The sequence below is a fragment of the Silene latifolia genome, chromosome X (genome assembly GCF_048544455.1).
Source record: "Silene latifolia isolate original U9 population chromosome X, ASM4854445v1, whole genome shotgun sequence".
Taxonomy (NCBI): domain Eukaryota; kingdom Viridiplantae; phylum Streptophyta; class Magnoliopsida; order Caryophyllales; family Caryophyllaceae; genus Silene; species Silene latifolia.
The window spans coordinates 72376217-72387364 of NC_133537.1; the positions used below are offsets into that span (position 1 = coordinate 72376217).

The 11148-nt window shown below is 34.1% G+C and overlaps 1 protein-coding gene across 1 annotated transcript; it reads right to left on the reverse strand.

Moving 5' to 3' along the window:
* Nucleotides 1–291: 291 nt before the first annotated feature.
* On the reverse strand, nucleotides 292–9918 carry LOC141617617 (uncharacterized). The gene is made up of 2 exons (XM_074434793.1): nucleotides 9609–9918; nucleotides 292–704 (listed from the first exon to the last, which is right to left on the reverse strand). The coding sequence occupies exons 1-2, from the start codon at nucleotides 9916–9918 to the stop codon at nucleotides 292–294; spliced, it is 723 nt and encodes a 240-aa protein (XP_074290894.1).
* Nucleotides 9919–11148: the final 1230 nt, after the last annotated feature.

Sequence of the window (11148 nt, forward strand, 5' to 3'; positions counted from 1 at the left end):
AATTTATCCACCGAAAATGAGAATACTAATTCAAATTCAAACATAACTAATAGAGGTCAAAACATACGCCAACAGCTAACATCAACAAAATACAATATCCATTGTAGTCGTCTGCGTTACACCCTTCTGGCTACAATTGCTGCGCATCCCAATCCACAACCGTTTCATTGACAATACCTACATCATCAAATCATGTAAAATATCATTAATACTTTGTATATATGCCCTCTTCCACTAATATGTAAATTTAAAAAAAACAAGCAAATAAAGTACCTGATTATGATTATGAGATTACTTGTTAGGAAGTTGACTCGGGCAATTTCTACTATCATGGCGTGCCATTTCCCCACAAGCACGACATTTTCTAAGAGGCTTAGCGTGCTCCTCCATTGCCTTTTCTTTTTCAGAAGTCATCCTTCTACCAGATCCCTTATTTTTTGCTTGATTTGGAGGAAGAATATGAGCTTTAGTAGGGATTTTAGACCCAAGAAGCGTCTCGATTTGAGTTTTCTTGCTTTTTGATTTCCCACCACTACTTGAAATCAACAACTTCTCATTGAAACTCTGAAGCAATTCGAGTAACTCTTTCTCCTTCTCCTCATCATCCTCCACAAGTGACACTGCAGTGAACACCCCTGACCATAATTCACTGATAGTGTTTTGTCTTGTGTCAATTGACGCACAATCAGCTTCTAAGGACGTCCCTACAACATTAAAGTGAAGGAAAAGTAGATCTATATACTTACATATTCATATATGATTTAATTTAATTTGTCATAAAATTAAATATGGATTTTATGCATGCAAACAAAAGAGCAAAATAGAGGAGAAATCATGTTCTTACATTGGATGTTTCGGTTTTGTGGGCACAAGAGAGATCACCTTTCTCTCTTGTTCTTGTGCTATCCTTAAATGGAAGAACCAAGATCCAAGTATAGGATCTCTCCCTAAGCTTAATACCCAAGGCTTTCTCTTAATAAAATTAATATTATAGGAACTAGTACAATATTAATTTGAAGAAAATTGAACCAAAATATTATGTAACACTTTGAATAATTCGGTTTTGTAGAGAGAAGAAGAGGAGAATTATTTTTCTCTCTAGAATTATATTTTGGATGAGTGTTAGAATGAATAATGATACACAACATTTTGTATATTATTAGGTAAAAATATGAGAAAACCATGATGGTTTTCTCTTTTCAAAAACCGGGTGGAAGGGGGGCTTTTGGGTGAGCCAATGCATGTAATTGTTGCTCTTAACAATGTTTAATAGGGTTGCATGGCTAGACAATTAGGTAATCATTGTGTTTACTAATAAATTAAACAACACAATATTAACCTAATACCTCTTTAATTTCGGTACAATCATAATATGGAGTCCATATTAATTTTTGTCAATTGTCAATATGTCACATGTCCCATGTTACATAAATTTGTTATGTATTTTTAACAAATTAAAAATCAACGTATTAATAAAAATACGTCACATACAAAATCGACTCAGTAATATCATAATTACTTGTACCAAAATATTTTACCATTTATAAATCACAACAGATTGTATTTATAATAATTCATTCAAATTCAATTGTTACCTTAAACAATTATTTCATCCGACTAATGATACGATTCAATTACTCATACCGTATCTTATTTAATCACATTTCAATATGATACGTAAATTTTACTTCCAAAATCGTCCGTCAATTTTCAAATAATTTAATTAACTCGTAACATTATACGATTAATTAAATAATCAATTAAGAGTGTTGCCCAATAGGTATGACCTAGGGGGTCAATCGATCACCACCGTCGCACGACAGTAATGTCAAACTCTAGTCAGCCAATCATTACCAATATATGTTGACCAGTTGACAGTAACAATATTACTTCCCAATTGTATTCTTTATAATGAGATTTAAACATGTGATCATCATGATCAACAGTCGTGATCGAATTATTGTCGGAGGACACATATTCCAACAATATCCCACTTGTCCTCGACAAGTGTGCGTCACCAATTCTCTTGTCCTATTACTATCTCCCACTCAATGCAAGGTGTCTTTCAGGTCGTACTTGCAAGTGATCATATCGAGAGTGGTTTCCTCGATCTGGAGAATAACTGATTGACCAGACTTATCTATCATAGATACTTTCCGAGCGTGGCCACGCATTTCCAGTTCATTACTCCTCGAGTGGCCCTGAGATATTGTTATAACCCTGACTAGGGGTGGACAATTCCTATCGCACTCATTCCCTTCGACTAGCCACAACCATCATAACCCAAAATATGCCCATTTGACCCCATTTACGAAGGTCGTAGTAACATAAATCAAAGTTAATCAAAATCGTGCCATATTAGGTGAATAGTCTTTAGTCAAAAGAATTGACTCATTTGAATACTATAGTAGCTCTCGCCACGACCAGGCTATATAAATTTCCAGAACTCTATAAGCGGTCATTAGGCCCGACAAAATGTTCCTAACAGTCTGCCTATGTGATCGACTAGTCATCTCACATGACTCTATGGCACTTGAACTTGCCATCAATCGCATCACACTCTAGTCACTTCGAGAAGTCACCTCATACAAGTAACTATGGGCAAATACAATGTTAATCCATGTTCACTTTAACGGGGTTCAATTGTCTCTACAACCCGTTTGGATATAACAATGTACAAGGTGAGTTAATAATAACTCAAACGATAAATGTCGACATCACACTTGGGTAGTCAATATCATATTACAACCTTGTGATGTATATCGTAAGTGTAAACACTTATTGATTGCAATAGAAGTTTAACATGCTATGTGTCCATGTGTTCAAACCTCTTGCACTTGCATTTTCCTTTACGTTCATGTTCTCTCTCATAGCATGAACTTCACCAAGTACACATCAAGGTTCCCGACCTCGGTTTTGGTTCTTTATCTTGAAAGAACTTTCTTATCGATTATCACATAACGAACGAATTTGTGATGAATGATATAACTTGTACTGATTAAGTACTCCATCCACACACAATGTACTAGGTATATGTTTTGTAGAGTCTTGTAACAATTTGTCAAGATTATTAGCCTAGCACTTCTCATAAGTCCTAGCTTAACTAGGAAAGATTAGTTTTGAATAACCTCTTATTCAACTAAGCATCTTTCCAAAACTTCTTATTTCTCTTTCTAGGCTTGAAAGATTTGGGATTTTCATAAATCCTTATATGTGTTCGGATTTTCTATAATATGTGCAACCTCTTGACACACAATAGAGCATTCCATCAAACACTGAAGTCGCTCATCGGATTCCACTCGAGAATTCATGACGTTTCTATTATGGCTTACCAATCAATCGTCATGCTCTTATGCATATGATTCATAATTGGACATGTACATGATTATTCTAATGGCGGAAACATTAGTAGCTAATGATCATGAGACCAACCGTTCTTAGGTTCAATGAACTACCATGACTGCTAATGGTAATCCCATTTTTATTCATATGAATAACTTATGTGTATGTTGATACAATGAGTATATCTTAATACAAATCCAATACCTCTCAATGTAATTGGATTCATCATAGTCCATGTTCATCCAGAATTGAAAACTCAAATACTTCATTGTGAAGAAGATATTAGCTCGTCATTCCTTAATGAGTAATGAGTTTTATACATTCAAGGATGATAGCTCCCACTAAATTCCATGTCTTCACATGATAATTTCTAAACTCCCACTCAATTTCACACATTTCGAATTTGACTTCTCAATCAAGAATTGAAATATAAATTGCACTGCCAAGTTATTAGGATAAAACCATATATGTTCTCATCATATCCTTTCAAAATACCTATTTTGAAGTGGTCTCATCTTAACCTTATGGAAAGAGATTTTTAAATCTCCAACACACTCATGTCATAACGATGTGTAGCAATGTCATTATTCCAATATAAATAATATCTAGAATACGTCCTTCGCAAATACCCTTTTGGAAGGAGGTTTAACCATTTCATAATGAGGTTAAGCAATGACATTTGCGTGGTTAAAACTTTGGTCATTGAAGATATCGGTATATCAATCTTTGCAACTCGATCATAACTAGTATGTTACCATGATTCATTTAGGCTCTTAAGTAAATCTCAAGGTTGAAACTATTGGTCAAATGTTTCATAAACTTAGTCAAAAACTTGTTAAGACTTCACATTAGTCATTTTTCTTCCAAAACTTTCTTTTGGTCTCCTCGTGTAGTTATCTTGAGAATATACTCTTATGATTACTTCACTTGGTCTCTTTAGTCATATAGAACTAACTTGAGACTATAGATCTCATCTATTCGGCATATTATGTAAATAAATATACCTTTATTCAAATCATTCTCTCTTGCGTAGATCTTTATTTACACAAGTACACAATTTTATCTTGCCTTGTGTGTTGTGTCCTCATTTTTCTCCCACTCTATCTTTAGAATAAATACACTATAGGTTCAAAGATAGCATATGAGACACAAATTAATGATGTTGAAGTATAAGGAGAACTATCTCATAGATAGACTAATAGTTATTGATTTCATATGTGTACTTGGTGATTGAGAATCCTTTAAGAGTGTTCATAGACTCAAAAACGCTTTATAAATGATCATACACAAGCCTTAAGCATGTGGACATATAATGAAACCCGTCATTATATTTGTCTATTAGATCACTTTAAGTGAATAATCTTATGTTTCATAGTGCAAGCATTTAAAGATGAATTTTAGAACATAAAAGGATAAATGATAAAACGGGTGACTTGGGTTGCAAACCAAGTCACCATTATCCAAAATACAAATCATTATCCAAAATACCTTTCCATGTCGAACACGGAAACTTAAAGTTCTAAAACTCCAAAACATAATTTAAAATAAGACAATGAAAAGCAAAGCTCCATAAAAGCTATCCATAGCTTCTCCATGGTTTCTCATGCTTGTTTTTCCTTTCCCTTGTCTTTGCTTGGTGGAGGCCCTATTTACAATAAAAAGGGAGATACATTATCATAACTTTGCATCATAATACCATAGTTGAATTAGAAACATAAAAGAAGGATAGTCATTTACCTACTGGAGTGATCTTTCCAGCCTTAATGTCACCAAGGTATTTGGAACAATTTCTTTTTCAATGTCCCATACCATTACAATAATGGCATTTATCAAGAGGACCCTTCTTGATCTTTGAGGTGCTAGCTTCACAAGTCTTAGTTTTGGTGAATGTGGGAGCTTGCTTCTTGCCCTTTCTCCCATTCTTCTTGAACTTCCCCTTACTCTTAGTGCTTATGTTAAGCACATCCTTGGGAGGGTTCACATTTAACCCCATGTCCCTCTCGGCTTGCACAAGTAACTTGTGCAACTCCTCAAGAGACACATCCTTGTCTTGCATGTTAAAATTCACCCGGAATTGAACATATGCTTTGACTTTGGACAAGGAGTGCAGAATCCTATCTACAATGAGTTCTTTGGGGATTTCAACCTTTTGAATTTTCAAGGTCTCGACAAGCTCCATAAGTTTGAGCACATGAGGGCTAACCTTTTGGCCCTCTTTGAAGTCGAGATCAAAGAATGCCGCGGCCGCCTCATATTGGACGATCCGCGGAGCTTGTGAAAACATGGTCACAATTTTGGAGTAAATCTCATTAGCATTGCCCATTTTAAAGGCTCTCCTTTGGAGGTCCGCCTCCATCGCAAATATTAAGACATTTTTCATTGCGGCGGACTCCTTTTGGTAAGCCTCATATGCTTCCCTAGTGGCCGCGGTGGACCTAGTGGAGGGTTCGGGTGGAGAGGCCTCGGTAAGGTAACGAAGCTTGTCGTCACCTTCGGCGGCTAATTTGAGTTGGGCGTCCCAATCGGAGAAATTTGACCCATTCTTTTCAAGTTTACATCGATCCATAAAGGATCGGAGCCATGACGAACTAGCGAGAGGTGTGGCGTTAGGAGTTGGTGTTGGTGTTGCCATTTGTTATGAAAAAGAAGTGGTCTACAAAACAAAATATAAGGAGTAAAACAAATGTCGTTTTAATAATACTCGTAAAAATGTATGATTTAAACAAGTTTTATGCATTTTTCTAGTGACCTCTACCCAACTAGATAAATGATTCCAAGACCCAAATTCATATCGACTTAGGCACGGTAGGGCCGATTCATCCTTTATCAATATAACTCGGTGGATTAACATTTAATCGATTCTACTTTTAGAACTCTTGGTTGATAATATTACATTAACAATTATCTTTAGCCCAAAACACATTCGACAAGGGCACGATAGGGCCGATACATCCCTTATCAAAAACTTTTGTTGAGTTCAATCCAAATTTCGAATAAATGTGTCCATGATCCAAATCCATATCAACTTGGGCACGGTAGGGCCGATTCATCCCTTATCAATACGAATTCGGTGGATTAACATTCATCACCCACTTCCCCTACGTAACAAGGTTTGTACCCCGGTAGGGCCGAGTGCACTCCCTCGCGAAATAGGTTTTCATGGTTTCTACTATTTGGTAAGGCTATGTCACAATTGATTGTTTTAGCGAGAGGTCATGTCAATTTATTATCTATCACGTTTTAAGTGAACTAAAGCGGTGAACTACGATAATTCTAATTGACACGGTCGATAAACTCGATAAAAAGATGATGATGCATGTTTTAGTTATGGCGATTTAGCGATGCATGCGACATAAAATAAAATGCAAGCATAAAAAAATAAATAAATCCTAGTATGGCCTTTCCTAAAATAGAAAAACTATTTAACTATTACATATTCGGAAACCAACTCCATTGGTCCCTTGAACTTCGGTTGTGGCACGCATCTCGAGGTAACACCGTCTTTATGTATCGCCATTCTTGAAGAAATCCGTCTTTGGGAACTCCGAGATAAATAAAATTACATAATAAATTACATAATTTCCTATTATACATTTGTAACTAAAATAAAATAAATCTATTAAATTACAAAACGGTGATACGAGATCACAATAAAATTACAACCGAATCGATATTCCCATACATTTCGGGAAATACCAATTAAATCTAAGGCCATACTAAGTAAAATTACATAATTCAAAAATTACATAAATTAAAATTATGACAATCATAAAGAAAAATTCAGCATTATAATATGTATGAACATGCTCAATTTTATGCTAAATCGCCTTTAATTAGCCAATATCGTATATTACTCGGTTTTTACGGATTTGCGTGATTTCAACATTTTATAATCACAAAAATACATAAATTCATATTTATGAATAAGTTAATTACCCTAACCTTTTAGGACTCAAAATTTAGTCTTCACTAATAATTTGACCATAATTAACCCATATATATAAAATTGTTCATTAATGGACCAAAAATTACAAAAATAAGCTATAAACTTCAAATAAATCACAAAATTTCAAATAAATTCAAAATTTGAAATTTAAACTTATGAACATTCTGGAAAAATACCATGACACTCATAATGTTCAAAATCTTAGGTTAAAAATTTCGAAATTTTTCCGGAAAAACAATGTTGCGGTTTATCGATTTTTAATAAAATAATCATAAAAACATGGGAAAAATTATATTCATAAACTTTTCAATTTTAGATCTGAAAAAGATAATAAAATGCAACATTAGACGTTTTTCCTAAGTCATAGATTATGTTTTATTAATTTTTCACTAATAATGTCACTATTTATGCTATTTTTCTTCAAAAATCCATAAATCATGCAAAAAGACTTCTTTATAGCCAATTATTTTACACACATCTTGTAAAATTGCATGTGACAACATATTAATTTTCTATGACCAGATTCGAAATTTAACTCATATTAACCTGATTTTCACCTAAATCCGAATTTAATAATGAAAAATCCATTTTTCGAGCATAACAAGTCCAAAAATTATGAAATTTTACAGGTTATCTCAAAATAATATATGTGACAACATATCCAAAAATCAATGGAAAATTCGAAGTATAGCTAATTTTAGACCGAAAATGACATTTTTACTCATAAAATCATATTTAAATGCCATCATTGTATAATATGAACAATAAAAATCCGTAAAATTAACCAAAATATCCTAAAACATTTTAGGACCAGAAATATTAACATGCATGAATTAATTTCGTGATATATCATAATAACACAAATTTTACAAGTTTTATTTGTTATTCTTATAACTCGGAAAAACTTTTAACCGATTTGCATGCAAACAACCTTGGCTCTTGATACCGATTGAAGGAAAAGTAGATCTATATACTTACATATTCATATATGATTTAATTTAATTTTTCATAAAATTAAATATGGATTTTATGCATGCAAACAAAAGAGCAAAATAGAGGAGAAATCATGTTCTTACATTGGATGTTTCGGTTTTGTGGGCACAAGAGAGATCACCTTTCTCTCTTGTTCTTGTGCTATCCTTAAATGGAAGAACCAAGATCCAAGTATAGAATCTCTCCCTAAGCTTAATACCCAAGGCTTTCTCTTAATAAAATTAATATTATAGGAACTAGTACAATATTAATTTGAAGAAAATTGAACCAAAATATTATGTAACACTTTGAATATTTCGGTTTTGTAGAGAGAAGAAGAGGAGAATTATTTTTCTCTCTAGAATTATATTTTGGATGAGTGTTAGAATGAATAATGATACACAACATTTTGTATATTATTAGGTAAAAATATGAGAAAACCATGATGGTTTTCTCTTCTCAAAACCGGGTGGAAGGGGGCTTTTGGGTGAGCCAATGCATGCAATTGTTGCTCTTAACAATGTTTAATAGGGTTGCATGGCTAGACAATTAGGTAATCATTGTGTTTACCAATAAATTAAACAACACAATATTAACCTAATACCTCTTTAATTTCGGTACAATCATAATATGGAGTCCATATTAATTTTTGTCAATTGTCAATATGTCACATGTCCCATGTTACATAAATTTGTTATGTATTTTTAACAAATTAAAAATCAACGTATTAATAAAAATACGTCACATACAAAATCGACTCAAATAATATCATAATTACTTGTACCAAAATATTTTACCATTTATAAATCACAACATATTGTATTTATAATAATTCATTCAAATTCAATTGTTACCTTAAACAATTATTTCATCCGAGTAATGATACGATTCAATTACTCGATCAGTATCTTATTTAATCACATTTCAATATGATACGTAAATTTTACTTCCAAAATCGTCCGTCAATTTTCAAATAATTTAATTAACTCGTAACATTATACGATTAATTAAATAATCAATTAAGAGTGTTGCCCTATAGGTATGACCTAGGGGTCAACTGATCACCACCGTCGACGACAAGTAATGTCAAACTCTAGTCGACCAATCATTACCGATATATGTTGACCAGTTGACAGTAACAATATTACTTCCCAATTGTATTCTTTATAATGAGATTTAAACATGTGATCATCATGATCAACAGTCATGATCGCATTATTGTCGGAGGACACATATTACAACATAAAGATAGGACGAAATGTTGCATAATTGCTCCACCTCGGCAATAGATATTCAGAAGGTATTTCATCAAACCTCTTATTATGCAACACCCATACACAATGTCTACAAAGTATCCCAAATCTCTGAAACCTCTTGCATGAACACACTAAAGTTTTCCCATCAACATCGACTTCATAGACTTTCTTGCTCTCACGATCCATAACAAATAAACGCTCCACGTCCCTTTCTTTCGTGCTTTTGTTGGCCTCATTACAAGAGTAGCATGCACCTTTCAACTCTTCTTGAAAATCATAAAACACAGGTGGTGTGTAAAATTCAGCACATTTCTTTTCTATAGAAAGGGGAGTTGATAATATAGGAGAGGAGTTTTTAGAATCAGCAGTTAATTTAGAATGCTTCCAGCGTTGAGCATCCATTCTTTGATCGAAAGCGCATCCAAAATCGAACAAGTGATAGGTTGGGGTTGGTGAAGTTGCCGAAGAAACTATTCTCGATTCGACCTTGAAGTTGTCCTCGAAGCCCACCCATATAAGTGTCCCAAAAATATGCAGGAATCCATAATTTGCGGTCCTCAAACATGGATTTCACCACTCATTTCCGACAAATCATGTTTTTCCATAATTGAACACAAGCTCGACTCAAATTCAGTTGGCTCAATATCTTCATTCCAAACAATATAACTTATTTCTTTTAGAAAGTCCGTGTCTTTGTAAATGGTTGAACCAACTTTGTCGTGCAATTTTTTCATGATATGCCACATACTGAGAATAACTGTGTGTTGTGTTGCTGAAAACACATTTTTAACCCCGCTTTAATACCGGACATTGGTCAAGAATCGAGTAGTAGGATAACACCCACCCATTGCCTTCATAAAATTGTCAAAAAGCCAGGTAAAAGACTCTTCATTCTCCCGCATTATCAAACCAGCCGCAAAAGTGACACATTTTTTATGGTTGTCAACCCCCGTAAAAGGACAAAACACCATACGGTATTCATTAAAATCGAATGTGGTGTCAAAAGACACAGAATCACCAAAGAGTGCATAGTTCTTAATTGCAATTGGATCAGCCTAGGAAAACCTTAGTGAGTCTTTTGTTGTCATCAACATCAAAATCAAAGTAAAATGAGGGACACCTAGCTCTTTTTTGCATGAAGCCCTCTATCAACATTTCCGCATCATATTCTTTGATGTATTTCTTTACATTCCTTGAAAAATTCTTAAAATCTTCTAAGGAAGCCCCTACGTTTTTATATCCCCTAACGTACTCTTTAAACATTCGAAATGTCTTCACAGGCCCCTGGTTAACACGTGAGTTATCCATTATCATTTTCTTATGCACAAGGTTGAGCTTCCTAAATGACTTTAAGTGAATCATTGTGGCTGGAGTTACCATTGCATGTGAGTGCACCTCGATAAATTCATACACCTCATACTCACCAAAGAGGAAGTCTCTTAAACTTAATCTTGGCGGGACACCCAACTCTTGTTATTGCCCTCCTCCTTTTTGCCCACCATGCTGCCTATTACCTTCTTTGTTACACACACAGCTCTTATGTGTAGTAACTCCTTGAATGATTTTACTTGAATCCAATCTCGGACTAAAGCCACAAGCTTTGGCATATGCTTTGTAGAAATCCAACCCTTG